General features: G+C 40.9%; 1 protein-coding gene and 1 long non-coding RNA gene across 5 annotated transcripts; one reads left to right on the top strand and one right to left on the bottom strand.

Moving 5' to 3' along the window:
• The first annotated feature begins 1,814 nt into the window (after positions 1 to 1,814).
• On the top strand, positions 1,815 to 22,044 carry LOC121296288 (cholesterol transporter ABCA5-like). Of its 4 annotated transcripts, none has more exons than XM_041221655.1 (39): positions 1,815 to 2,238; positions 3,582 to 3,737; positions 4,649 to 4,853; positions 5,397 to 5,558; positions 5,904 to 6,001; positions 6,096 to 6,325; positions 6,734 to 6,875; positions 7,214 to 7,402; positions 7,700 to 7,847; positions 8,209 to 8,386; positions 8,587 to 8,645; positions 8,843 to 8,953; positions 9,366 to 9,541; positions 9,774 to 9,893; positions 10,156 to 10,294; positions 10,567 to 10,657; positions 10,843 to 10,982; positions 11,123 to 11,242; positions 11,456 to 11,651; positions 11,795 to 11,964; positions 12,478 to 12,605; positions 12,719 to 12,859; positions 13,059 to 13,172; positions 13,464 to 13,634; positions 13,924 to 14,037; positions 14,462 to 14,599; positions 14,719 to 14,793; positions 15,241 to 15,332; positions 15,480 to 15,600; positions 15,968 to 16,088; positions 16,266 to 16,357; positions 16,690 to 16,865; positions 17,037 to 17,112; positions 17,347 to 17,441; positions 17,674 to 17,793; positions 17,984 to 18,136; positions 18,717 to 18,796; positions 19,057 to 19,112; positions 19,250 to 22,044. In XM_041221655.1, the coding sequence occupies exons 2-39, from the start codon at positions 3,633 to 3,635 to the stop codon at positions 19,388 to 19,390; spliced, it is 4,983 nt and encodes a 1,660-aa protein (XP_041077589.1). In that variant the 5' UTR covers positions 1,815 to 2,238; positions 3,582 to 3,632; the 3' UTR covers positions 19,391 to 22,044. The 4 variants fall into 4 exon arrangements, with proteins under 4 accessions (XP_041077589.1, XP_041077592.1, XP_041077591.1 ...); XM_041221658.1 differs by having other exon boundaries at positions 14,722 to 14,793; XM_041221657.1 differs by having other exon boundaries at positions 12,722 to 12,859.
• Positions 21,119 to 23,000, bottom strand: LOC121296293. Its single transcript, XR_005947050.1, has 2 exons — positions 22,709 to 23,000; positions 21,119 to 22,164 (listed from the first exon to the last, which is right to left on the bottom strand). It is a non-coding gene; the product is annotated as an uncharacterized LOC121296293 (long non-coding RNA).
• Positions 23,001 to 23,033: the final 33 nt, after the last annotated feature.

Consider the following 23,033-nt stretch of genomic DNA (forward strand, 5'->3'; position numbering starts at 1 on the left):
ACAAGGAAATCAAGGAAAATGCTATCGGCACATAAAACAGAAACAGTTAACCCATATATACATTAATATATACAGAACACACTATGTTTAATCATTGATCACTGTTTTAATAGTTGTAGGGTGCCTCAGTACAGTATAACGTGCCACTCTATCACAAAGGGGAGAGGGATACTTGTAGTTGCTTCACTATTACCAGCAGGGGGAGTGGTGGCTGTGAGATGTTTTCAAAATTCAACCAGAAAAGACTTGTAATGATGGAGTTCCTAAAGTTATCGCAGACAGCAGAAGTTGCTGGAAGATACTGTCATTTCACACTGTCCCACCTGCATCAGCAGTCGCCTTTGCTTGAGCACTATGAAGAATATGAGTTCAAAGGGGGCTTTAAAATATTTAGATTTTCTTTATCTCCTCCCCCCTGACAGACAGTGCTTAACTATAATGATATATCATCTCTGAAACTGTTTGCTTTTTTCTTTTTATCATGCTGAACTTTTAATCTACATCACGTTTTGTAATTCAAATTTGAGTCTTTTTTTATGCTTTTTTTTTGTAAATTTATGTATTAAAATTTTTTTAAGTATTATCGAAAAATGTTCCAATGTTTTGTTTGTTTGTTTTGTTTTGTTTTTATGTTTCTTGATAGTGTTGACATTAAACTAATAGCCATTTATAGTGCCCAAAATGCCAGATTCAGATCAAGGTAATCAATACATGATGACTCACTGCTGTGTACACATTTGAATTCCACCCATTTCAACTCTGCAGCCCTGTAAAGAAAGAATACAATAGGAATGTGTTTCTGCAAAGTTTTTTTTTTAAAACACTCAATCACAAAATCAGGCAGTTTAAGGTAGACCAAAATGTTGTGTCCTTCCTAGTATGTCTGACAGATGACATTGTAGTTACTGGAAGACTTGCAGGTGCTGTGGTGTGCATTGAACTGCAGTGTTGAAAATGAAAGGCTATGTAAAGCAGGTTTGTGTTTTCAGCAACAGGAGGACAATAAGGAACAATGAATGATTTTGAAGATAGAATGTGTAATCTACCTGCAGTAAACTCAATGGCACTGTTTAAACAATGACCAGGGACTTCTCAAGAAAGAGAAGAAATAGTGGTATATAACATTTAATCTATTAAAAACAAAAACTACTACTAATAAAAAACCCATTACCTTTCCATTGGGCATTAAACAGTATTTCACATTTACTATAGTACAAACAGTACATTTGCAAACGTGTGCTGTGCAGGAATACAAAACACTCTGAAAACCTCATGGCCAATTCAGCACAAAGCAACTGTTATCAATCATTCTGCAAACCTGCCGGTAACTTACACAACCAAACTAAGAATACAAGTAATCGTATTTTGGCAATAGAACGGTTTGAGTTACAAAAACTTTACTTAAAGATTATTAGTGAAAATGAGCTTACTTACATATTACTGTAATTAACAATTGCATTGGAGGTTGGTGATAGACTGTGTTGTCATTTGACAATCCCAAAAATGTTTAATTGAACTTCACTCCCATTTTCCTAAACAGTCTCCTTTTGAATATGTATGTGTGTGTATATATATATATATATATATATATATATATATATATATATATATACATATATATATATATTATATGTGCCTGCGAGTTTAGTATGTCAAAAACCAACTGGAGTATTCGTCACCTATGGGATTCAACCGGCGGAAGTCTGGTCCAGATGCAGTGTGACGTCTATTCCTGCTTTGAACCTAGTTTCTCCCAGTGAGAGAAAAGCACGCACTAAGTAGTGATCAAGCTAGTGAATTAGCTAAAAAAAAAAAGACATTTTGGAGAACCAAAGCAAAGCTCAAAAGCCTTTCAAAGAAGTATGTGTTATTCCACTGGATATTGCATCAAATAAGAATTATAAACTTCGCACCCTCAATCATGCTCCAAATACAATGGTATTGTCCAGTCCTCCAGGATCCCAGCATTCGTGGTACCATGTAAATTGCTCTAACTCTCCCTCATGATTGGCTGACAGCTCAAAACCAAATATGACAAATCGAATACCCAGAGCGTGTTCTCCGACTTTTAATTGGCTGAAGCTGGTCTGGCTAGAGCAGTCGATGCCAGAAACGGAAGTCCCGCCAGGAAGCTCAGAGTTCAGTTTCATTTGTTTATGTACAATTCCCACAATCGAGGCAGTGTCGCTCTGTGAGTCACATATCTTATTTAAAGCGCTGCTTTAATATATTAATATGGTGAGCACGGTTATAAATGTATTTACTCTCTTCCAGGAAACGTAGCTTTAAATCATGTATTTATTTATTCTGTTGCAAATGGTAACTGCACTGCAGTCGATGTCCTAAACCCATTTTGTAATTAACATATGCAACCTTTAATTTGTAATAGAAAATGTTACTGTTTAGAGTATTTTGAGGTAAAAAGGTGTTTCGATCAAACTGTAACACACCGTTGATTATATATATATATAATATATATTATATATATATATATATATATATATATATATATATATATATTTATATATATTCGTGATGAGGTCGGCCGATAGTAGTTCTTTATAAAGACACTCAAATACTATGATATTAATTTCTAACTCAAGACCATGTACAAGACAGATTTAATCGGTACGACGCACAACAGCTTACTGATTCTTATAAAACAACGGTAAATAGCCATGAATTATTTACGTGTTATCGTAAGTGTGGGTAGTCAGAAAATTAACGATCACTAAATATGTAATGATTTTTTATTATTATTATTATTATTATTATGCTATTAAGAGAATTGTACGATGTTTCTTTGTGTACCATGACAGTCAATGTAAAGGATAACGAATTGTGCCGACCCGGCTAGAACAATCCACTGAAAATTTCAGATCTATGTGTTGCAGCCTACAACTATGGCATGTGTATTCTGTTGTCAATTCGGGTATTAGGGTTATCACAAGTATTACATTACCTCTGGCTTGCCATTACCAGAATTGTGAAACCGGAAACTTACTGATATACAAAGTTGAACATGGTCCAGTAACAGTATACTCGCATGTGGTCAGTCATTTATAAAGACGGGAGGTCCTGTACAGCGAGATTTATATACAAATGAATCCATCATGTAACACGCACAGTTTAGCTTCATTTGTGATCGAAGCAGCCGCTGATTATGATATGTATTTTTTTTCTCACCAGTGCAAATTTTATAATATGTTTTTATACCACCTGCTCCATTTGTTTCTATTTAAAGTACAGGACTGTAACAAAATTAATTACCAGTGAGCATTGTCAGTCATGGGAGGAAAAGGATTTCCTTGCTAGGAGACTAAAGGAATTATTCCTTGTTCATTGTATTTTGTGTGTGTATGTGTGTGTGTGTATATATATATATATATATATATATATATATATATATATATATATACTGTGATGAGTAGGATGATGGCTACAGAATGATATGGTCTTGGTGCTTTATGTTGTAACTAAGCTACAGAAGAAAGCCTGGAGCTGTCAAGCACAAGACATCCCATTGATCACATCCCATTATACTCATAAATCTGGTCTCGCTCTGTCTTTCATTGAATTAGTTGTCTGCCTTGTGTTTTTGCTGGATTGGGAAAAGGGAGAATGCTTGAAGAATGTTACCGGTAAAAGGAAGAGATGCCGGGGTCTGGCAGCAAACTAAAAGCCTGCTTTACAAAAACCTGCTTATTAAATGGAGGAGCAAACAGCAGAGTCTGCAGGTAAGTCACTTTAGAAACGCTGATAATTGAGAGAAACAAATATTCATTTATTTCACTGTTAGAGGAATGTGTAGATAAGTGTCCCTTTTTGAAACTCATTGAAGAAGACACTTCAGACCTGGATTTTTGCATAGCATGCAGTGCCACCTGGAGGACAAATGCTATAATGATGATTTCTTTTACTACGAATTAGACTCATTTATTTGTTCATGTATTTGAAGAAATCTTAATCGATATTGGATCTGGGGTGGCCCTCCACATCTTTGAATTTGGCCCCTTGACCCCTCAGATGAACCAAAATGAATCTGGCAGGCAACATATTGTGTGTGTTAAAACAGTGTTATATATTAAACCTAATAGAACGATTTAGCAATTTTCCAGGTTAGTTCACATAGAACCCAGAGCAAGGCAGTTTGCTAGTTTAAGCATTATGTGTACACATGTTGTCTCTGCTTGCTTCGTTAGATAAGCTACCAGCTCAGTGCTGGCCCTTCATGATTTGCAACTGCCTAGCCCCCCCACACACCTCCATATTAATGGTTTTACCACCCATTTACCATCAGTCTAATAAATTGGTTTGTTGTTTACAAAGGGTGCCATGCTCCTATTTGTAGAGACTTGGCAAATGAAGGGTTTTTATTACCATGGCATGCATTGTTAATGGAGCGCTTTCATCATTTAATCTTTTCTGTTCTCAGGGAAATGTTTAAAGTGTTTTCAAATCTCAATGATATAGATTACAAGAAATTAAGTAGACAAGTGGACTTTATTCAGGTTGTTTTTTATTAAAGCTGCTCTTTTATGTTCGATTTGAAAGCTAATGGACATTTATATTCATTGATTGGCTCCAGTGCAATGTATAATTCTGTTAGGTAAATGCTTAATAAAGTATTGTTTCTTTCTCTTTGTAGGAGCTGATCCTGCCCTTGTTGTTGCTGGGGCTTCTGATTCTCATCAGCACACTGCACCCCCACGTATATTACCATGGCATCTCCACTGTGGAGCTGGAGCGCCAATACAGCTATGACCTGGAGCCGAAATACCTGGGATACACGCCCAACAATACCATTACCAATCACATTATGGACAAGGTGGCAGAACATTTAACTAACGAAGGTGGGTGTGTCTCAAACCCTATGGACACTCCTTGACTCCCTGTCATAGAACATACTGCCCATTCCACTTTCAGTCTCTGAGCAGAAAACTGTTTCCTTATAGCTTTTGTCAGCAGTTGTTAGTGTAAAAGATTGCATCTGAAGATTCTATGCAACAGTGAAAGAGCAATAACAGTTCAAATACTTTTTGGAGAGAAATAACTAATCGTCATTGCTCTATTCATTCTCTCTATAAAAGTAGCGCTGGAGGATTCTTACACCCCATAACCTTTTCGACCTGAGCTGATTCTAGGCTAGGAAAATAAGTAAAAATCAGGTATAGAGAATGTATATTCACACAGGAGATGGGTGATCACAAAAGAGAGTCTTATTTCAATCCCTTGAGTAGAAAAAAAGTTATTTTGTACAATACACAAGTTACTTTTAATTAATTGTAATCTTAGATGATACATTACTTTAATGCTCAGTTGCTTTACCAGGTATCAAAAGTCTTACAGCCCAGATTGTTTTAAGATTTTTTCTGAAGTGTGTGTTGGTTTCTCAGGGATTGAGGTGGAGATGTTCCACAGTGAGAAGGCCTTGGAGAATGCCAGCCTACACGATCAGTCATCCTGGGTGGGTGTGGTGTTCCAGAACTCTTTAAGCTACCAGCTGCGCTTTCCCTACAATTCTGTGCCACTGCCCAGTGACTACACAGACTCAATCGGTAACTTCGACTAACAGTGTATTACTTTCTGTGGGGGTGGGGTGCAGTTAATGCTCTAGTGCTTAGTACAGATACACCTGCTGAAATGTAGTATCCTTTTCTCTTCTCTCTGGAATCTCTATAATGGTACTTGTGATCAGGAAGCATAAATCCTTACAAGGAACAACCATGTGATGCCACCCTTTAATCCTATTCATTGATCTGTGCTGAAAAGCTTTCAGATGAGACAATGGACTAGGAGTTGACGATCCTCGCTGGTTATGCGGCATAGAGAAAGAGTTGTGGTAAAGACCCTTGGTGAAATTACAATGCATAATGTGCAAATCTCTTTCGTTCCTCTCGCAGCCAGCTGCTTTACAGACAGTAAATCGTGCAAGGCTGCAAACTATTGGTACTCAGGATTCACCAAACTCCAGTCATACATTGATGCAGCCATCATAGAGGTCAGTAACGTTATATTGCTGGGGGTTGGTTAGCCTCAATTACAGTTTTTTTTCCCTGAGACTTTTGAATTGGAACCCTGTTTCCCTTGGCCAGGTGCAGACCCAGCGGGAGGTCTGGAGGGAGATGGAAGGGCTACGGGTCGTGATGATGGGCCAGCCCGGGTCAGTGGAGGTCCAGAAGTTCCCTCACGCGCTCATCTCCATCTACCTGGTCCTGGCGTTCACGCCCTTCGTGTCCTTCCTCATCGTCAACGTGGCGGCGGAGAAGGAGTGCCGCCTGAAGGATGCCATGGCCATGATGGGGCTGCGCGACTCTGCTTTCTGGTGAGCCGGCAGTTTGACTACTGAGCTGGGACAGAGGAGCCCTGAAGCATGAATCTGTTTACGCCATGTTAGTATATAGTGGGGTTGGACAATAATTACATTTTCAATTCTAGATTAGTGGCTAAAAATGAACACCTTTAAATTCAGATTGTAATACATCTTAAATTATGTTTTTGCTCCCACTAATTGTGAATGTACCACAGTGTGTTTGCAATGCTTTTCCCATGGTTATGCTATGCATTTACTGTAGCTTACCCTGGTTTACCATGTTTATTAATATGCTTTACCATGTCTCCTTATTCTTTACAGTGCTTATCTATGCTTTTGATTTTAAATATTTTTAAGCATGTAATGTGAAACTGAGCCCCTTGTTAATGCTGTGTTCTGTGTTATTGTTCCTTGCTGCAGGCTGTCCTGGGGCTTGCTGTATGCTGCCCTGGTCTTCACCATGTCAGTCCTCATGGCAATCATCTCCACATGCACCTCCCTCTTTCCCAGCAGCAGCTTCTTTGTGATCTTTCTGCTCATTTTCCTGTACGGGATATCCACAGTGAGTACCATGCAACAGTGGGAGGGAGATACTGCGGGATGATGAGATAAATACAGCATGTATATGATATGGTATGGCATACAACAGAAATACAAGAATAGTAAATTAAGAGATCATTCTGTTAAAAAAAAAAAAATACAGAGACCAAGTTCATTGCCAGTACTATTGCAATATACAAACCTTTTGCTGCTTACAAAATGAGAAATACAGATCAGATAAATTATATGGCTTCAGCATCCTTTTTATTTTAGAAACTCACATAGCTTGTATTGTTCAGCATCCTAGAAAATATTTGATATATTAAATATAAAGGTCTGTTTTGCTGCTTGCTTTCCCAGATCTTCTTTTCCTTCATGCTGACACCCCTCTTCAAGAAGCCCAAGTTTGCCAGCACTGTGGGCTCCATGCTGACAGTAGTGTTTGGCTGCCTGTCTCTCTTCACTGTCCTGATGAAGGATTTCCCTCAGCCACTGGTCTGGGTGCTGTGCCTGCTGTCTCCCAGTGCCTTCTCCATGGGCATTGCACAGGTAAGATGTGGCTAGGAGAGCTGGGGCTGATGAGCTTTATACACAAGACAGCATCAATGTATTGATGTCTGTAAAGGTGTGCAGCTAATACCCCTTCAGGTCTGGGATTGCATACTGTTTATAAAAATGTAATGTACTTTTCTGTAGCAAATTAATGTATTTTATATTTCTCTAGAATAAGAACATAGTATGAGAGTAGCTTTAGATTAATAACAAGGGCAAAAAATGCAAGTAGCTTTAGATTAAGACATGCCTGGTTCTTAAGTAGTCATTAAACCTCTCTGTGTTTTTTTTTAGGTGGTGTACCTGGAAGCTCAGGGAGACGGAGCAGTCTTCTCCACTCTGTCCAATGGCCCCCACCCCCTTTTCGTGCCCCTTGTCATGCTGGTGCTTGATAGCTTCCTTTACCTCCTGCTAGCAGTCTACCTGGACCAGGTCTTACCAAGTACGTGTAGTATTTAGGGCACCTTTCTACTGTACTCAGCCTGGGACATGCATCTACCATGATATCGCCTTCTTTGAATGCACATGCTGTTTGCATTGTACTGGACTGTACTGAGATGAAGTTGCTTAGTGGGGTGTCTAGAAGATGACTTAGCCAGTACAAGTTAGGTGCTTTCTTTCTCCCAGTAGTCAAGCAACAGTCATTTACACCCTGTGCCTGCCTCCTCGTTTTTCACAACCCCTTGCTTAGTAGCAGAGAATATAGTGGATTCAAGTAGCTCAGTGGTTAGTGCTGCAGTGCTAATTCAAGGTCCATGTTGTCCACAGTTAGTCCCTTACTGTGTTTGTTTCCCTGCTCACAGGGGAATATGGAATACGTCGGTCCATCCTCTACTTTCTGAAGCCATCCTATTGGTCCAGACACATGAAGCACTATAAAGAGGTCAATTCGCAGTTTGAGAGTGAGGTAAACGGCGGCCCTCCGTCCAGCGAGTCAGTCGAGCCCGTGTCTTCAGAGTTCCAGGGGAAGGAAGCCATCAGGTAAAGTTGTACCAGAAAACTTGCTACTATATTATGTAGAAGGAGTTAAGTGGAAACAAGTATGAAAACAAATGGCAGCCTTTTAACAGATCTGTTGTACATTGCTGGAGCAGAGAAAATGTGATTAAGTGGATAGGGAGTGTGTTTTTTCATACGTGAATAAGAATTGTTGAATAAATCTCTTTTTGTTTGTTTTTCAGAATTAACAATATTCATAAAGTTTATAAGGAGAAGGACAGCTCTGTTGAGGCACTTAGAGGTACGAGGGTGTTGCTTATCCTTCTCACACCTTGTCTGGTGTCCTGCTGTGTTTGCAATTTGTTTAATATTGAGTGAAAAGAAAGGGCCAAGAATGCACAGACAAAAACAAAGTTTACTTGGTTGCAATTTTACAAGCTTACAGGCACAGTGACAAAGTATACTGTGGTGAATGTCTGATCTCACTTCTCTGAGTAGGCTTGACCTTTGACATCTATGAGGGGCAGATCACAGCTCTGCTGGGGCACAGTGGAGCAGGGAAGTCCACGCTGATGAATATTCTGTGTGGGATTTGCCCTCCCACTGAAGGTAAGAAACACACAGCCAGGCATTCCTGTTAAATTGCAGCATCAGAACACTTTTTTTTTAAAGCAGTCTTTATAAAATGTGTTAATAAATCAATATACATTATCTAGTCCTGTTCTCAGATATTACACATAATTAATTGGTTTAAAACTTTATGGCTGAGTACTGTACAGTAGAAAAAAAAAATTGAATGTTTTACTGTGGGTTCTGGATAAGCAGTAGTGGATACTAATGATTTGCAATATAATACTAGCGTTTCTTCTAAAACTTTTGTAACAGAGCTATAAAGCTAACAAGCAGAGAACATTTTGAGATGGATTGCTGGCAGTATTGAGCTAATTCAGTCAGGACCTATTTCGGTACAGTCTACAGTATACAGTGCATATTGGGTGGTTCTAAAGTCCTCTCTCGACAGGCTCTGTCATGATCTATGGCTCCCCAGTGTCTGAGATCGCAGAGGGGCTGGAGATGCGGAGGCTGGTGGGAATTTGCCCGCAGTTCAACATCATGTTCGAGGTGCTGACTGTGGAGGAGCACCTGAGGATCTTTGCTGCCATCAAGGGCATCCCCCCGGGCGACATCAACAGAGAGGTGAGGGGGCAACGTGCAAACACACACAGGTGTAAGAGTGGACCAGTGTTTTACCAGAAGATGTAGCAATCATGATGGTGACCCCACATGCCACCAACACCTCTTCCTACCTGGACTAAAGCTAGTATGTATTGGTTAGGGATTTAGGAAGGGAGCCTGCATTGAGTAAGGATGGGATTGTGATGCAGCTAAAGTGAAATATTGAGCTGTGCATTCCTGTTTTTCATCTCAGGTAGCCAAAGTGTTGAAGGACTTGGATCTGGAGAAGATCATGGATGCCCAGGCCCAGAACCTGAGCGGCGGCCAGAAGAGGAAGCTGTCTGTGGGCATTGCCATCGTGGGGGACCCCAAGGTGGGAAATACATTATCCGTCCTCCACGCCAACCCTGCTCTGTTTCTGTACAACCCTCCATACTCTAAACAGTGGCAAGCCTTAATACTGCTGCTCTTCATGTCAACCCTGTTGGTGTTTTCTGTGTTTATTATCTATTTTTTTTACCCTCTGCAGTGGAAAAAAGGTATTGGATAGGTAGAGCATGTTTACAAGGTTCAGGGTGGCGTCAGTAAGGCGTGCAGAGGTTTTGATCAATAAGACCACTCACCATTTTTTGTAGATTCTTCTCCTGGACGAGCCTACGGCAGGAATGGACCCCTGCTCCCGGCACCAGGTGTGGTCTCTCCTGAAGAGCCGACGGTCGGATCATGTCACTGTACTCTCCACCCACTACATGGATGAGGCTGACATCCTGGCAGGTACAGTACAGCCCGGCTGCCTTCTCAATCTGACACACACACACGGCAGTAAATACAGTTATTGCCAACCTGCTCCAGGAGACATTGGACAGTTGTTTGTAGTAACGGACGTATAAAAGGACTGTAAACACCGTAAAGCGTCAAACACTTTCTCAGCAGTAGTAATCACTCTGTATTGTATCCCCCTACTGGGGATGCATAGGACATAATAATATAAAATAATCCTTTAGGTTACTCATCTCTCACCCGTTCTCTCTTTTATATCCCTTTAGATCGGAAAGCTGTGATCTCCCAAGGACTTCTCAAGTGTATTGGCTCCTCTCTCTATCTCAAAACGAAATGTGGGGTTGGCTACCACCTCCGGTAACTCCTTCCAGTTGCTTTTCAGTACAGGCACTGTGTTTTGCATTAACAGACTGATGAGGGGTTATATGTGTAACTGCAGGTTGATCTGTTGACTGCAACTTGACATCTTGTAGCAAGTTACTTTTTGATCCTTCACTTTGAGATCCACAGCTGTGTAGTAAATAATGTGTTTTCTTTCTCAGGATGTCAGTGAGTGAGTCGTGTGACACAGACCGCGTGACCTCACTGATAAGACGGCACGTCTCTAAGGCACAGTTGTCACGGCAGCAGGAGGCAGAACTGACATACACTCTTCCCTCTGAAAACATGGACACGTTTTCAGGTATATTAAGTATTGGGTACAGTATCCTTTACTGTCAAAGAACCAATAATGTTGGGCATATGTTATTATTTCAAACTCTCTCAAAGAGAATCCCTCCATAACTCCCCTGCTTTGTTTTCAACTCCTCTTTCCTTCACCAGGCCTGTTCTCAGAGCTGGACAGCCGGCCTGATCTCGGAATAGGGAACTACGGTGTTTCCATGACAACACTGGAAGATGTTTTCCTGAAGCTGGAGGCTGAGGCCGAGGTTGATCAAGCAGGTAAAAAAATCTACCTCTCCGATAGTGTGTCTCTGTGTAAACTGCATCTTGATGAAACCCCAAGTTCCTTACATCTGTATATTTCAACTTAATGTGTTCTTTTTTTTGTAAATTCTTGCTCTAAGTCCCCCCTGTAAGGACACCCCCCCAACTTGTTGCTCTCTGCCCTCATGTTAAGGCTTCCTTCACCCTGTCCTCTCGCCCGTGTCTCAGACTACAGCGTGTTTAACCAGGAGCAGGTAGAGGAGGAAGGGGACGCCTCCTCCCTGGACGACACTGACCAGCGGCTCCTCATCTTCTCTGACAGCAAGCCTGAGGGTGTCTCTGGACACGCTCTGTGGAGGCAGCAGTTCCGCACCATAGCCAGACTGCACCTGCTCAACCTGCTGAGGGAGAGGAAGCCCATCATGTGTGTGCCAGAGTACATGTATATCTGTGTGTGTGTGTGTGTGTGTGTGTGCTGATTTTTACTTTTTTGAGCCTTGTTTGGTGTAATTGTGTCCTATTGTGTGAACTGACTGGCCCCTCTGCCCCGATCTCTCCTCTCTCCAGTCTGGCTCTGTTCGTCATCTTCCTGGCCTCAGTGCTGGCTCTGTCCCTGATCAGTGGCAATATCCGAATCAACCCCACGTCCCGCCGACTCTCCCCAGACCTCTACCTCCTCAGTAGCAAACAGCCGCTTCGCAAGTACGCCAGCAGTCTGCTGCTGCACAATGCCTCTGGTGAGAGGAGAGAGAAGGGGAGAAACACTCAAGAAGGATGAAGGGAGGAAACGAAGTAGAGTGGGGGAGGGAGAACATTATTTGAACCTGAACTTTATTGTTTCATTCAGAAATAGCATTTTGATTCTATGACCTTTCAACTCCACATGCTCTACACCAGTGGTACTCAATTCTTGCCCTCAAGATGTATTCCAGTCCTGGTCTTTATTCCAGCCAGGTCCTAAATTAGTTAATTGCCTTAGCAGCTTCAGTTAACTACATTAGAACCTGCTTGGAGTCAAAAGCTGAACTGGATTAGATTTCGAGTTGAATACCACTGCTCTACACTATACATGCTATTCTACTAGACTAGACAGAGCCAACAGAATACAAATGACATTAAAAGCCATACATCCTTTAGCAGAACGTCTGCTGCTGGGTGGTTTTGAATCAATGCTAGTGTAGAGATTAGAATTGATTTTATTAGCTCTTTATGGTGGATTATGGTTATAAAAATACTCTTTCTCTTCACAGACTCGAGTATTGACTACTTCATCCGCAATCTGGAATCACAGGATATTAAGGTGGAATTGCAGAAAGGAAATGATTTCATGGCAAGTGCTCCACACAGTGCTGCCTTTAACATTTCAGGTTCCAATAAGGTAAAATATCCAGATGACCTTGTTTTTACCTACATTACAATGTCTATGCTGTATGTAATTAAAATGACTGTCTAGTCAGTGGGGTTTATGACCTTGTCTGTGTGTATTCCTAGCAGCACTACGAGTACACAGCTGTGTTTAACAGCACCATGGTACACTCCCTTCCTATGCTGCTGAATATCCTGAGCAACGCTCTGCTGCGCAGCCTCAACGGGACCGGCCGCATCGAGACGTGGAGCAAACCCTTTGAATTTGTGAGTCAACAACCGTGGGCTGTTGCTGGGAATGGGAGTCGAAATGCTTAGAAACACAGTCCTAATTCTGGATGGAGGCATACAGACGTATGCCACACAGTACAGATTCTAACATCTGCTTGCCAGATTGTCCCGAAAGTTGTGAAGGGCCTTATTTTGCATTTTTACATTTAAAAAAAAAAAAAAACATTTTTCCTAGAAAATTCCTGAGGCTCTATCGAATGCCCTGATCTACATTGAAGCGGTTCTGCTAGGAATGCTGGCAGCAGGAATGCCAGCCTACTTTGCCATGGAACACACACGGGACCGCGAGGTAAGAGCACCACGCACATGCACAGGGCATCTTATGGGAGTCATTCTTCTCCAAGTCATTTCCTCTGTCAAGATTTGGCACAGATGAATTCACACAAAGACACTCATTCTGAATTGGTCCCGCACCTAGTGTGTGTAGCATACTGTGCCTGGGCTTGTTCACATTTAAACCTAGAATGGTTTAAAAGGTTATACAATGGGAAATTAATCCCATAGGGGAGCATCGTCATTCCATTTCTGTATCCCTCATTACCAGTTCCTTCCAGCAACCTCCCTTTCTCTTTCTCTGAAGATTAAGTGCCGTTCCCAGCTGCGAATCTCAGGCTTGGTCCCGTCTGCTTACTGGTGTGGTCAGGCAGCTGTCGACATCCCCTTCTACTACCTCATCCTGATCGCCATGACCAGCACTCTCTTCGCCTTCCACTCGGAGGAGCTGTTGCACGCTGGCGCATACACCTCAGTGGTGAGTCGGTCACTGCTGTCATTGACCAGGGAACACTATTAATTACTTTAACAATTTTGCACTGTTTGTTATCTTTCAGAAATATAATGTGTATTTAATTACGTAGCTGCTTTAAAGGGGGGGAGCTATTGGTGCTTCTGATTCTCCTACATTTTCACCCCATACCCTGTTCTTTTTCCCATTTTCATAAAATGTTATGCATTTTAGCTTCTGATTTTAGATCATGCCTTGTTTAAGAGGTGAACGTTTATCAAAACTAGAAAATGTTTTTGTTCCTTTTTGTATTTAGATCCCGTGTCTGATAGGCTACGGTCCGGCGATGATCCTCTTCACCTACGTGGTGTCCTTCATGTTCACTCGCGTCCAGAACAATCGGGATTTCCTCTCCATCGTCTCCATGCTGGTGAGTAGAACTCGCTGGAGGTGCTGTGGATCGAACCAGCAACCGGGAACATTCTCCCGAGAGGAAATGAAAAGCTGGTTTGATTCGAGTCATTCCACGTCGAATCACCCAGTTTTTTGTTTCTAAAATATAAGTGGCACCGTTGCGGGTCTACAGGAATGTAAATCAAATCACGGCAAAAAATTGTTTCGGCACAATTTGGACCTTCGGTTCAAAATATTAGCCACTGGTAATTTTTGGTTATAGAGATTCCTACAAATCAAAGATGACGACATATATGTTATTGGGTGACTTGTATCTTTTAAAAAAGTTGTGGATAAACCTATTGCATGGTAAGACCTGCTCAAAATGAGAAGATACAGTATTTACACATAACAGTGATACAGGGAAACGCTTGTCTTCCTGTTGCCTTTTTGTCCTGCAGGTCTCTGTAGTATCTGCATTCTTGATTCAGCTGACCTATGTGAATGGAAACCGGATCGTAGCCACAATTCTGCACAACTCTTTGTGCTTCTTCAACCCACTGTACCCACTCATGGGCTGCCTCATCTGCATCACCAAGGTATGCTGTAGCCTCTAAAACCACACGTCCACCTGGAACGTATGTATGATTACTGTTTCTTTTTTGTTGTATATACATTGTGGATTTCTTAATCATGCCTGGTTGTCCTCTGTCCCTAGAAGACTTTCACTGACATGAGCGTTTATGAAGACACTGGAACGCTGAGTAGAAACATGCTGGTAACCATTGTGTCGGTGAGATAGCTGCTCCAGAACTTTCTTCTTTTTCTTTTTTCTCTCCTTTTCTCTCTCCCCCGCGGTCTCTCACTACCTTGCTGACTGTGTGTTTAAAGTGTCAGTGTGGGCTGTATCAAAGTACTGTCTAAGTGGTGCTTGCATTAAAATATGCATCTTCATATGCAATTTGGTTTGAAATGTGGGACCGGAAGGTTGTCACTGTTTTAAAAACAATGTGGGTTGTTGCTTCTAGTTCTAATAATTTAGCCACAGACGTCATATCAAAAATTGTGGTGGGAGAGGTGGTGTCTTCTGCTATTTTCTTACTAAATATTTTAAATAATTTGCGTACAATATAAAGAGCAGATGGAAGACAGGCAAGTTGTCTCAATTGCAGTGACAACCCCAGTTGTGTCTGTTTTTCTGTCTTTCAAATTCAGAACGTTTTGTCTCTCCTCTACGCAGCCCTACCTGCAGTGTGTCTTTCTTCTCTTCCTGCTGCGTTGGCTGGAGATCCGATACGGAGGCAAGACTATGAGGAATGATCCACTGTGCAGGTGAGCGCAGAACCCAACTCCAGTAATTAGTCCTTTTAGCAGACGTTTTTATCCAAAGCGAATTAGAGACGATGGGCAGTGCCAATGACTGCAGAGACCCTATTGCCTGTGTTTACTGGAGGGGATGGGTGTTTTGTTCTGTTGTAGGATCTCCGCTGGGAAGACGAAAGTCCATAGGAACCCTGATGAGTCAGAGAACGAGGACGAAGATGTCCATGCAGAGAGGACGAGGGTCAAGGAGGCACTGAGCTGTCAGAGCTGCGAGGAGGTAGGGCCTGGTGTAATGTGTTATCATTTCCTGTGTGTGTGTGTGTGTGCGATGGGCCGTTCGTATATGTTAAAAATATCAGTTCTATAGTGTCCCAAATTTAATTTTATATTTCAATTCTGGGCTTTCTTTCTTCTCGAGCTAACCTCGTGCTTGAAGATGTAGTTTATATATAAGCCCAAAGTCCTTGACAGAGAATTCGCACTGAAACTTTTCAGTGTTTCCCTTTTAGTATAAGATGACTTTATACCACTGTTAAAACGGTCTGCGATCATAATACGTCTATCACATATTAACACTGTGGCGAGCAGGTTTCCAGGGACGAGATGACTGAATAACTGGCTCTATGGCTCTTTGTCTCCCGTAGAAGCCAGTGGTGGTGTTGAGCAGCCTGAGAAAGGAGTACAGCGGCCATCATGACGGTTTCATCTTGAACACCAAGAAGAAGAAAGTGGCGACAAAAAACATCTCCCTCTGCGTTCGGAAAGGTCAGTACTGCAGCAGGTTAATCAAGCTGTAAAGTCATGTCTATGTAATATTAAAGTAATTGTGTTTTTAATGGTACTGAAGTAGTGTAATATATAACTAAAATATCTATTTTAAATAAGTAATGGGTACATTAGTGTGCTTTTGCCTCTTGGTGCTAACAAATGGTTTGGCTCCAGGTGAAGTGCTGGGACTGCTGGGTCCAAATGGAGCAGGGAAGACCACTACCATGTACATGCTGGCTGGAGAAACCGAGCCCACGGCAGGACAGGTAATCAGGATCAGTTATCAAACTGTTTGTATTGAAGGCCATTTCCATGTCATTTTATTACAACATAATTACGTGGCAGTTCATGTCCTGCAATCTAAAACTGCAACCAAAAATCTCCATAGCTTATAACAGTCCACATGAAAACATCTGTGAGAATTGTTTGTAGGTTCAATGCGTCTGCACCCGTACACCTCACTGATATTGAGGTACTTTGTACATTAAATTCTACCACCTGGTCCTCTTGACATGTCAGCACATAGACCCTCCCCTTACCCATCGCACCTTGTAGTGCACGCTGTTCCCTGCCCCTGACTTCCCAGCTTGTTTGGCAGGTGCTGATGGGTGATTACTGCACAGAGTTCCGGCAGGTGGACGGCCCTCTGGAGTACATTGGCTACTGTCCACAGGTGAACCCGCTGTGGCCCAAGATCACCCTGCAGGAGCACCTGGAGATCTACGCCTCCATCAAGGGACTCGGCCAGAATGAGGTCGCCAGCATCATCGAGCGGTAAAGCACCCCGGCCCCACTGTCTACATTACAGCTCTGATAAACAAGACTTTAGTGAACGTTATTGATAGTCTGCTGTGTGAAATCCATTTCATTTTATTTCTTTCCTGTACTTACTATGAAATCTGTTTTAAATGATATCTCGCAGTACTAGTTCTGCTCTCTTTACAGCGTTGTGAATGCACTGGAGTTGAAGGAACACCTTAAAAAGAAAGCTAAGAATCTCTCGGCAGGAATTAAGAGAAAGGTACAAGCTCTAGTTTGAGATCCAATCACATGAGCTCAATGCATAAAGAGAAACCTAGAATATCCTCCTCCTTTATGTTCTCGTCTCTCATCTGTTTAGAGATGCTGCTTCCCTGTTAGCGAATACTGCACACTGTCTCCCCATCCCTCAGCTCTAACCTTGGTGCTTTGTACAGTACAGTGCATTGTTGTTTCTGGAATTTCGTGGGAATTTTACTTCATCTCTTTGTTTCAGCTCTGTTTTGCCTTGAGCATGCTGGGTAACCCCCAGATTGTGCTTCTGGATGAACCTTCAACAGGAATGGACCCCAAAGCCAAGCAGAGAATGTGGTGAGCATCATTTACATGAAACCGTGTTCCACACTGGTAAACTGAGAGACACTTCAAACTAAGATAAGCAATGTTTCTGAGTAGGGTAAGAAAATATATTTAGCTTATCTTTGCTACTTTACTATACTGTATGTTTTATGTCTCACTCTGAAACTGCACATCTACCAATGAGCACAGAAATTCCGTTGGTAATCGTCTTAACCTACCCCTTGCTTATTCTTTCCGCTCGTAGGAGAGCTATCCGTGCAGCATTCAAGAATCGCCAGCGGGGGGCGATACTAACCACCCACTACATGGAGGAGGCAGAGGCTGTCTGCGACCGAGTCGCCATCATGGTGTCAGGGCAGTTGCGGTAAGGGCGGGGGCAGCTATGTTTAGGTGTGGCAGAAGGTGGTTGCAGTATTAAACAGAGAAATGTTAAGATCTTTTTTGTCTCTGTCAAAAAGAAAAGAAATCCAGATGGATTAACTTGCCTGCTGCTGCAGTTGATGAATGCGAACTGGCAGTTGCACAAAAGTTGAAAAAAAAAAGTGTTTCTGCAGGTGTATCGGCTCCATCCAGCACCTGAAGGGAAAGTACGGCCGTGGGTACAGCCTGGAGGTGAAGCTGCGGGAGGAGATGACCGGGCTGCGGGAAGTGGCTCTCCTTCACAAGGCGATCCTGAGAATCTTCCCTCATGCAGTGCGGCAAGAGAGGTACAGTGCGGCAGAGAATGGGTTCAGTGTCTGATGCTTTTAACCCAGTTCTGTTTATTTTTAGTTTACTGCAACAGGATCCATTGGTTTCTGTTTCCTCTGGTAATGTGAAGCTATGGAGGAGTCGGTAAAGTAAGGAATACAGGGATAGAAATAGAACTCAAGTTGCATAGCGGTTTAACCCATTCCAGGTTTTACTACAGGCTTGATTAGCTACAACTTATAGGTAAAATGCTCAGGTGTGTCTTATTAAACTCATAGTAAAACCAGGAACTGATCAAACTGCTATGCAAAGAGACTCCTTTTTTCATCCCTGAAATTGTGTGGAGACATTTTCTTGGAAGAATATTTAAGGGACCTTCAGATCCCTTCAACTTGTTTTAGTACACCCAGGAACCCAAGTGTGGTAGCTGTTTGGAGGGACAGATAACTTCCCTTGGGAACTATCCAGGCTTTGTGTTTGACACCTCCGCTCTAGTATCTGTGATTAAAGAATATTGACTTTGGTGCCTGGTTTAATAACAATGCAGGACACACAGGTTTTAGAGTACACTGACCATCTCCCTCCCTCCTCTCTCAGCTTTGCCACTCTGATGGTGTATAAGATCCCCATGGAAGATGTGAAATCACTCTCACAGTCCTTTTCACAGTTGGAAAAGGGTAAGCGACCAGCAACAAATACATCATGGCAAAGAGTTTGTTCCTATAAAAAGTTTGTGTCATTTTCTGATGACGGGGGAAAAACACACATTTATTGTGAAGCTAGTATTGTACAAAATGTGATTTTGTTTTTTTAAACAGTGGTGCAAACAAAAGGCTCAGTACCAGAAAACTTAAGGCTTGTGTTCTTGGTATGTTTTTGGAAAAATAAATGAAAAATTGTATTCTGCATTTTTTTTTTTAATGATTTTGTTTTACAGCAAAAGATGCCTTCCATTTTGAGGAATACAACTTCTCTCAATCTACACTGGAACAGGTATGTTGTCTTTTTTATTATCATTACTGTTTAGTAATAAAGAGACATTTGCACCTTTTTAATTCCAGAGCTTTTATATTCACTTTAATACTTATTTTGTAATTCGCCAAATTAATGGAATCCACCAATTCTGGCAGGTGTTCGTGGAGTTTGCTAAAGAGCAGGAGAATGACGAGGAAGAGATTGGGTCCCTGAGCACAACGTTTCAATGGCAGAGACTTCAGCAAGATGAGCTGGTGTCAACGCCCCACTCGGACAGCATTGTCCACCAGCTTTAACCACTGGAGCCGGAATACTGAACTCTTTTCTACTGAATCTGATTGATCTTGGATCTCTTGCACTTCTCTCTGTGTGAATTGAATTTGACAGCTCTCAGATCTCCAGTACTGAATTCTCTCTGTTCAGTTTGCTGGCATCGCTGTGAACGTGTTATTGGAAATAATGCAGGACAAGAAGCTTCTGAAGAGTTGTCTTTCGGTTTTATGTTTTGAGTGGATCTTCAAATATCCCCCCGCTGCCTTCCTAAAGGACATACACTTGATTGAATGCACTCACAGCCTGCCGATATGAGTGGATTCGTTTCAAGGAAATGACAGCTTTTTGAAACGAGCAGGCATGCATGCTCAAAGGGGCTACCCTTTATATCTGGAATAAACACAGTGTATTTCATTTTCATGCCACAATACAAAATGGCACAGGCAGCGTTAAATCCAGGAAGGTGCGCCGATACTGCGGATGCTACAGATAAATCATTAATAAGAGACAACGCCATGCATTAAGAAAAATCGCATTGGGTAACGAGAGTGTCTTAAAGAGGAATTGATTTCAGCCTAAATATTTTGTTGTTGCGTATATATGTGGTTGATTGAAATGCTGATGTTTTTATTAGTTCAGTTTCATAAATAATTCCTGCTTCTGCCAGCTAGTGTCAGTCTTTTACATTTGTAAGAGTTACCTGTGAATGCACAGATGTAAGGATTGAAGTATTGCCAAAGTATTATAAATCCATGAATGTGTAGATAAATGTATTGAGGAATGGGATGGAGAGGCCCAATTCATGTTGCTTCCTCAGTAGTGTGGTTCAGGGGAGTCACGGTTTGTAAACAGCATACTCCTTGAAAGATGATCGATCCACATGTCTTCTTATTCAGAGCAACTCCTTTTCAGAAGTGACTTTGCAATTCCTTTTTTGTATCCAGTAGGCATAACTACATTTATAGTCTATAGCTGCTGTATTATCACTTTTTGTTAACCTGTTCTGCAGAGTCCCTCGGCCGTTCCATTCACAGGCAACGCAGCCATTTCTTTTCAGTTTACAGAATAATGATATTACAGAATTTTTTGAATACATTGATGCAGGGCTGTTAACTATGGTTGTCTCAAATATTTGGTACAGGAAGGTAATATTTTATGACCACGTGTTTTTAAGCTTGGATCTTTAGCTTGTAGCTGGATAATTGGGGATTTATGTAATTACACATTTTGGGATTTAAGCCTGTTAATTATGCCCTTAGTTGTATGTCTGCACTGGAGTTGGACCCCTTTTCTCCAGCTAATGTAAATGGTTCTTTTGTTTTCTGTGTGTTTTTACTGATTTACTATCTTAACCCAGGTGTTCAAGTCCACCCTGTGTGTTCCAGCAGGAGAGATTCCAGTTTATATTGGAGTAAAGGGTGAAAAATGAATATATGACTTACAACATGTTTATGATACGTGTCTAAGGTGGGTGGAAAGGGCTGTATCTTATACACCCACTATATTTGTGTTTTTTTTTTTTTAAAGGAAATTGCACTATTTGTAACTGTCCCTCATTCAATTCTTGATTTCTGTTGAATGGAAAGAAACAAATACTGCAGTTTTGCACATAATTTTAATTGAAACGGCATTCTGTGTCTTCATTTATAAAAGCTGTTGTTGGTATGTAATTCGTTCCACTGTAATATGGACAGCCTGTTTTTAATATGCTTTTATAAAATAACATTAAAATGCATCATTATTTTTCTTTCTGCTCAGCCAGGAGGATTGAGCTGGTAATTGTTTTTTTTTTTTTTGTATTGGGGTAATTGTGTGAGGTGACTACAGTATGTAGGAACAAAGGGGGGAAAAAAGGTTAATTGACAGAAATATTTTTCAGGTAGATTACCATTATTTATTTATTTTTTTTTTTAATGATTATTTTGTACAGGAAAGCCTGTCCTATTATCAGTAAGCTAAGAAACTGGGCCTTATTTAACTTTGAACCCTGTTTGTTGCACAGCGTTTATATTTGAAAACTCTACAAGCATTGCACATTTGCAATACTGAGGGGAGAATTTAAAGATAATCCATTCTAATACAGATGCTGCCTTTGTGAACCTTTGTATATCGGAACAGAGAGCTGATACCGTGATTGTGGTCATGATACATTTGTTTAGTAAGTGGCTTATGGGGTGAATTGCCAGGTAATGTGACATTTGATTACAATATGCAGTTGATTCAGTTAACTATTGATTCAATGAAGTGTTTTTCATTTACATTCCATCCTCATTGCTTTCTTATTTTGTCGCATTGTCATTCTATCAATGTCATCAATTAGAAAATGTATATTAGAAGACAGAGGGGCCTTAACATCAGGAGTTATTTAAAGAATGTTTATTAATAAAGTATAGTTTGATATTGTTTGTTTATTTTAACAACAGCCTAGAAAAATGCGACCATCTTATTTTTTATTTTATTCACAGTTGAAAGCTTTGTGAAAAGGGCCCAGTGTTGGGGAGACAGGGGCCATACTGTATAGTATAGTACTTCCCCCATGAAACATGAGTGGAGTGTACAGTATATAAAACTAGGTGTTTTAGATTTTTACTGTAATTAGAATGCATGTTATTAATAATGATCCTGCTTAAACGAGGGACAGGCTTACTTGCTCTAGAGCAAAGGTTGCAGCAGTTTTTTTTTTAAAACTACCAAGAAATTAGAAACTGACCTGGGTCGATAGAACCTAAAACCGAACCCTCCTCCCACGTGCAATAGGGTTCATGAAAGGGTACATCTCCTTCATGAATTACTTCATCTAAAAAAAAAAAAAAAAAAAAAAAGAAAAAAAAAATGCAACATTTTCACAGAAGTTTTAAATCTAGTCCTAAGAGCCTTTCAAAGTAGGCAGTGTCAGGTTACTGGCACTTAAGGACATAGTTTTAACAGAACCTTTGAAAGAGGGCCGAGTGCAGTCAAAACTTTTAAGTGCTGTTATTCGGTTTTTGTGTTTCACGAAATGTCTGTGATATCGTCTTTAAAATATCAGTACCTGCAACACACGTTTTTAATTGTTGATTGATGTAACCTATAGCCTGTATGATAAACACTATTGTGTGTTCATTTTTTTTCCTTTTAACTGTATTACTGTTTTCACAAATGTATGTGGGTGATTTTAGTAATTCCAAGACATTGGATTTGTACGCATCACAGTTGACTCTAGATCGCATAATGAATCGCAGCACTGTCAATAGTGAAGTAAATTCCCTGTTCACCTTCAAATAAATACTGCTGTGTTTGCTTGGACCTTTTTGTTTTAATATTGTTTCATTTCAGAAAAACTGCTTCAGCTCTTGGCTTACCTCTTAGCAGCTGTTTCAGCACACCGACATCCTCATTTATTTATACACTTTGTAATTATACATTTATTATTTCTTCTTCTTCTTCGTCTTCTTCTGTGTTCCTCTTTGCATAACCCTTTCATATATGAGGACAGATTTAAAATTAAAGGTTAAACTCTACGATTACGGAAGCAGTGAAACAGTACAGAAGCCAGCGTTATATTAGGAACAGTGTTAACTTTTTTTTTTTAGGATTCATTTCAAGTCTCTCATTTTTGTAGTACGCAGTCGAACCGCATCCGTATTGTAGCACCATTGTAACTTTTGTAAGGATTGAAATACTGTA

This window comes from Polyodon spathula, chromosome 21 (genome assembly GCF_017654505.1).
Source record: "Polyodon spathula isolate WHYD16114869_AA chromosome 21, ASM1765450v1, whole genome shotgun sequence".
Lineage (NCBI taxonomy): Eukaryota > Metazoa > Chordata > Actinopteri > Acipenseriformes > Polyodontidae > Polyodon > Polyodon spathula.

What these genes read in the sequence shown, in the direction of transcription:
- LOC121296288 (XM_041221655.1), top strand. Translation starts at nt 3,633, where the DNA reads ATGTTACCGGTAAAAGGAAGAGATGCCGGGGTCTGGCAGCAAACTAAA. An exon ending in CCATCGTGGGGGACCCCAAG is followed by an intron (nt 9,894 to 10,155) that starts GTGGGAAATACA and finishes CATTTTTTGTAG; the next exon opens with ATTCTTCTCCTGGACGAGCC. An exon ending in GGGGTTGGCTACCACCTCCG is followed by an intron (nt 10,658 to 10,842) that starts GTAACTCCTTCC and finishes TTTCTTTCTCAG; the next exon opens with GATGTCAGTGAGTGAGTCGT.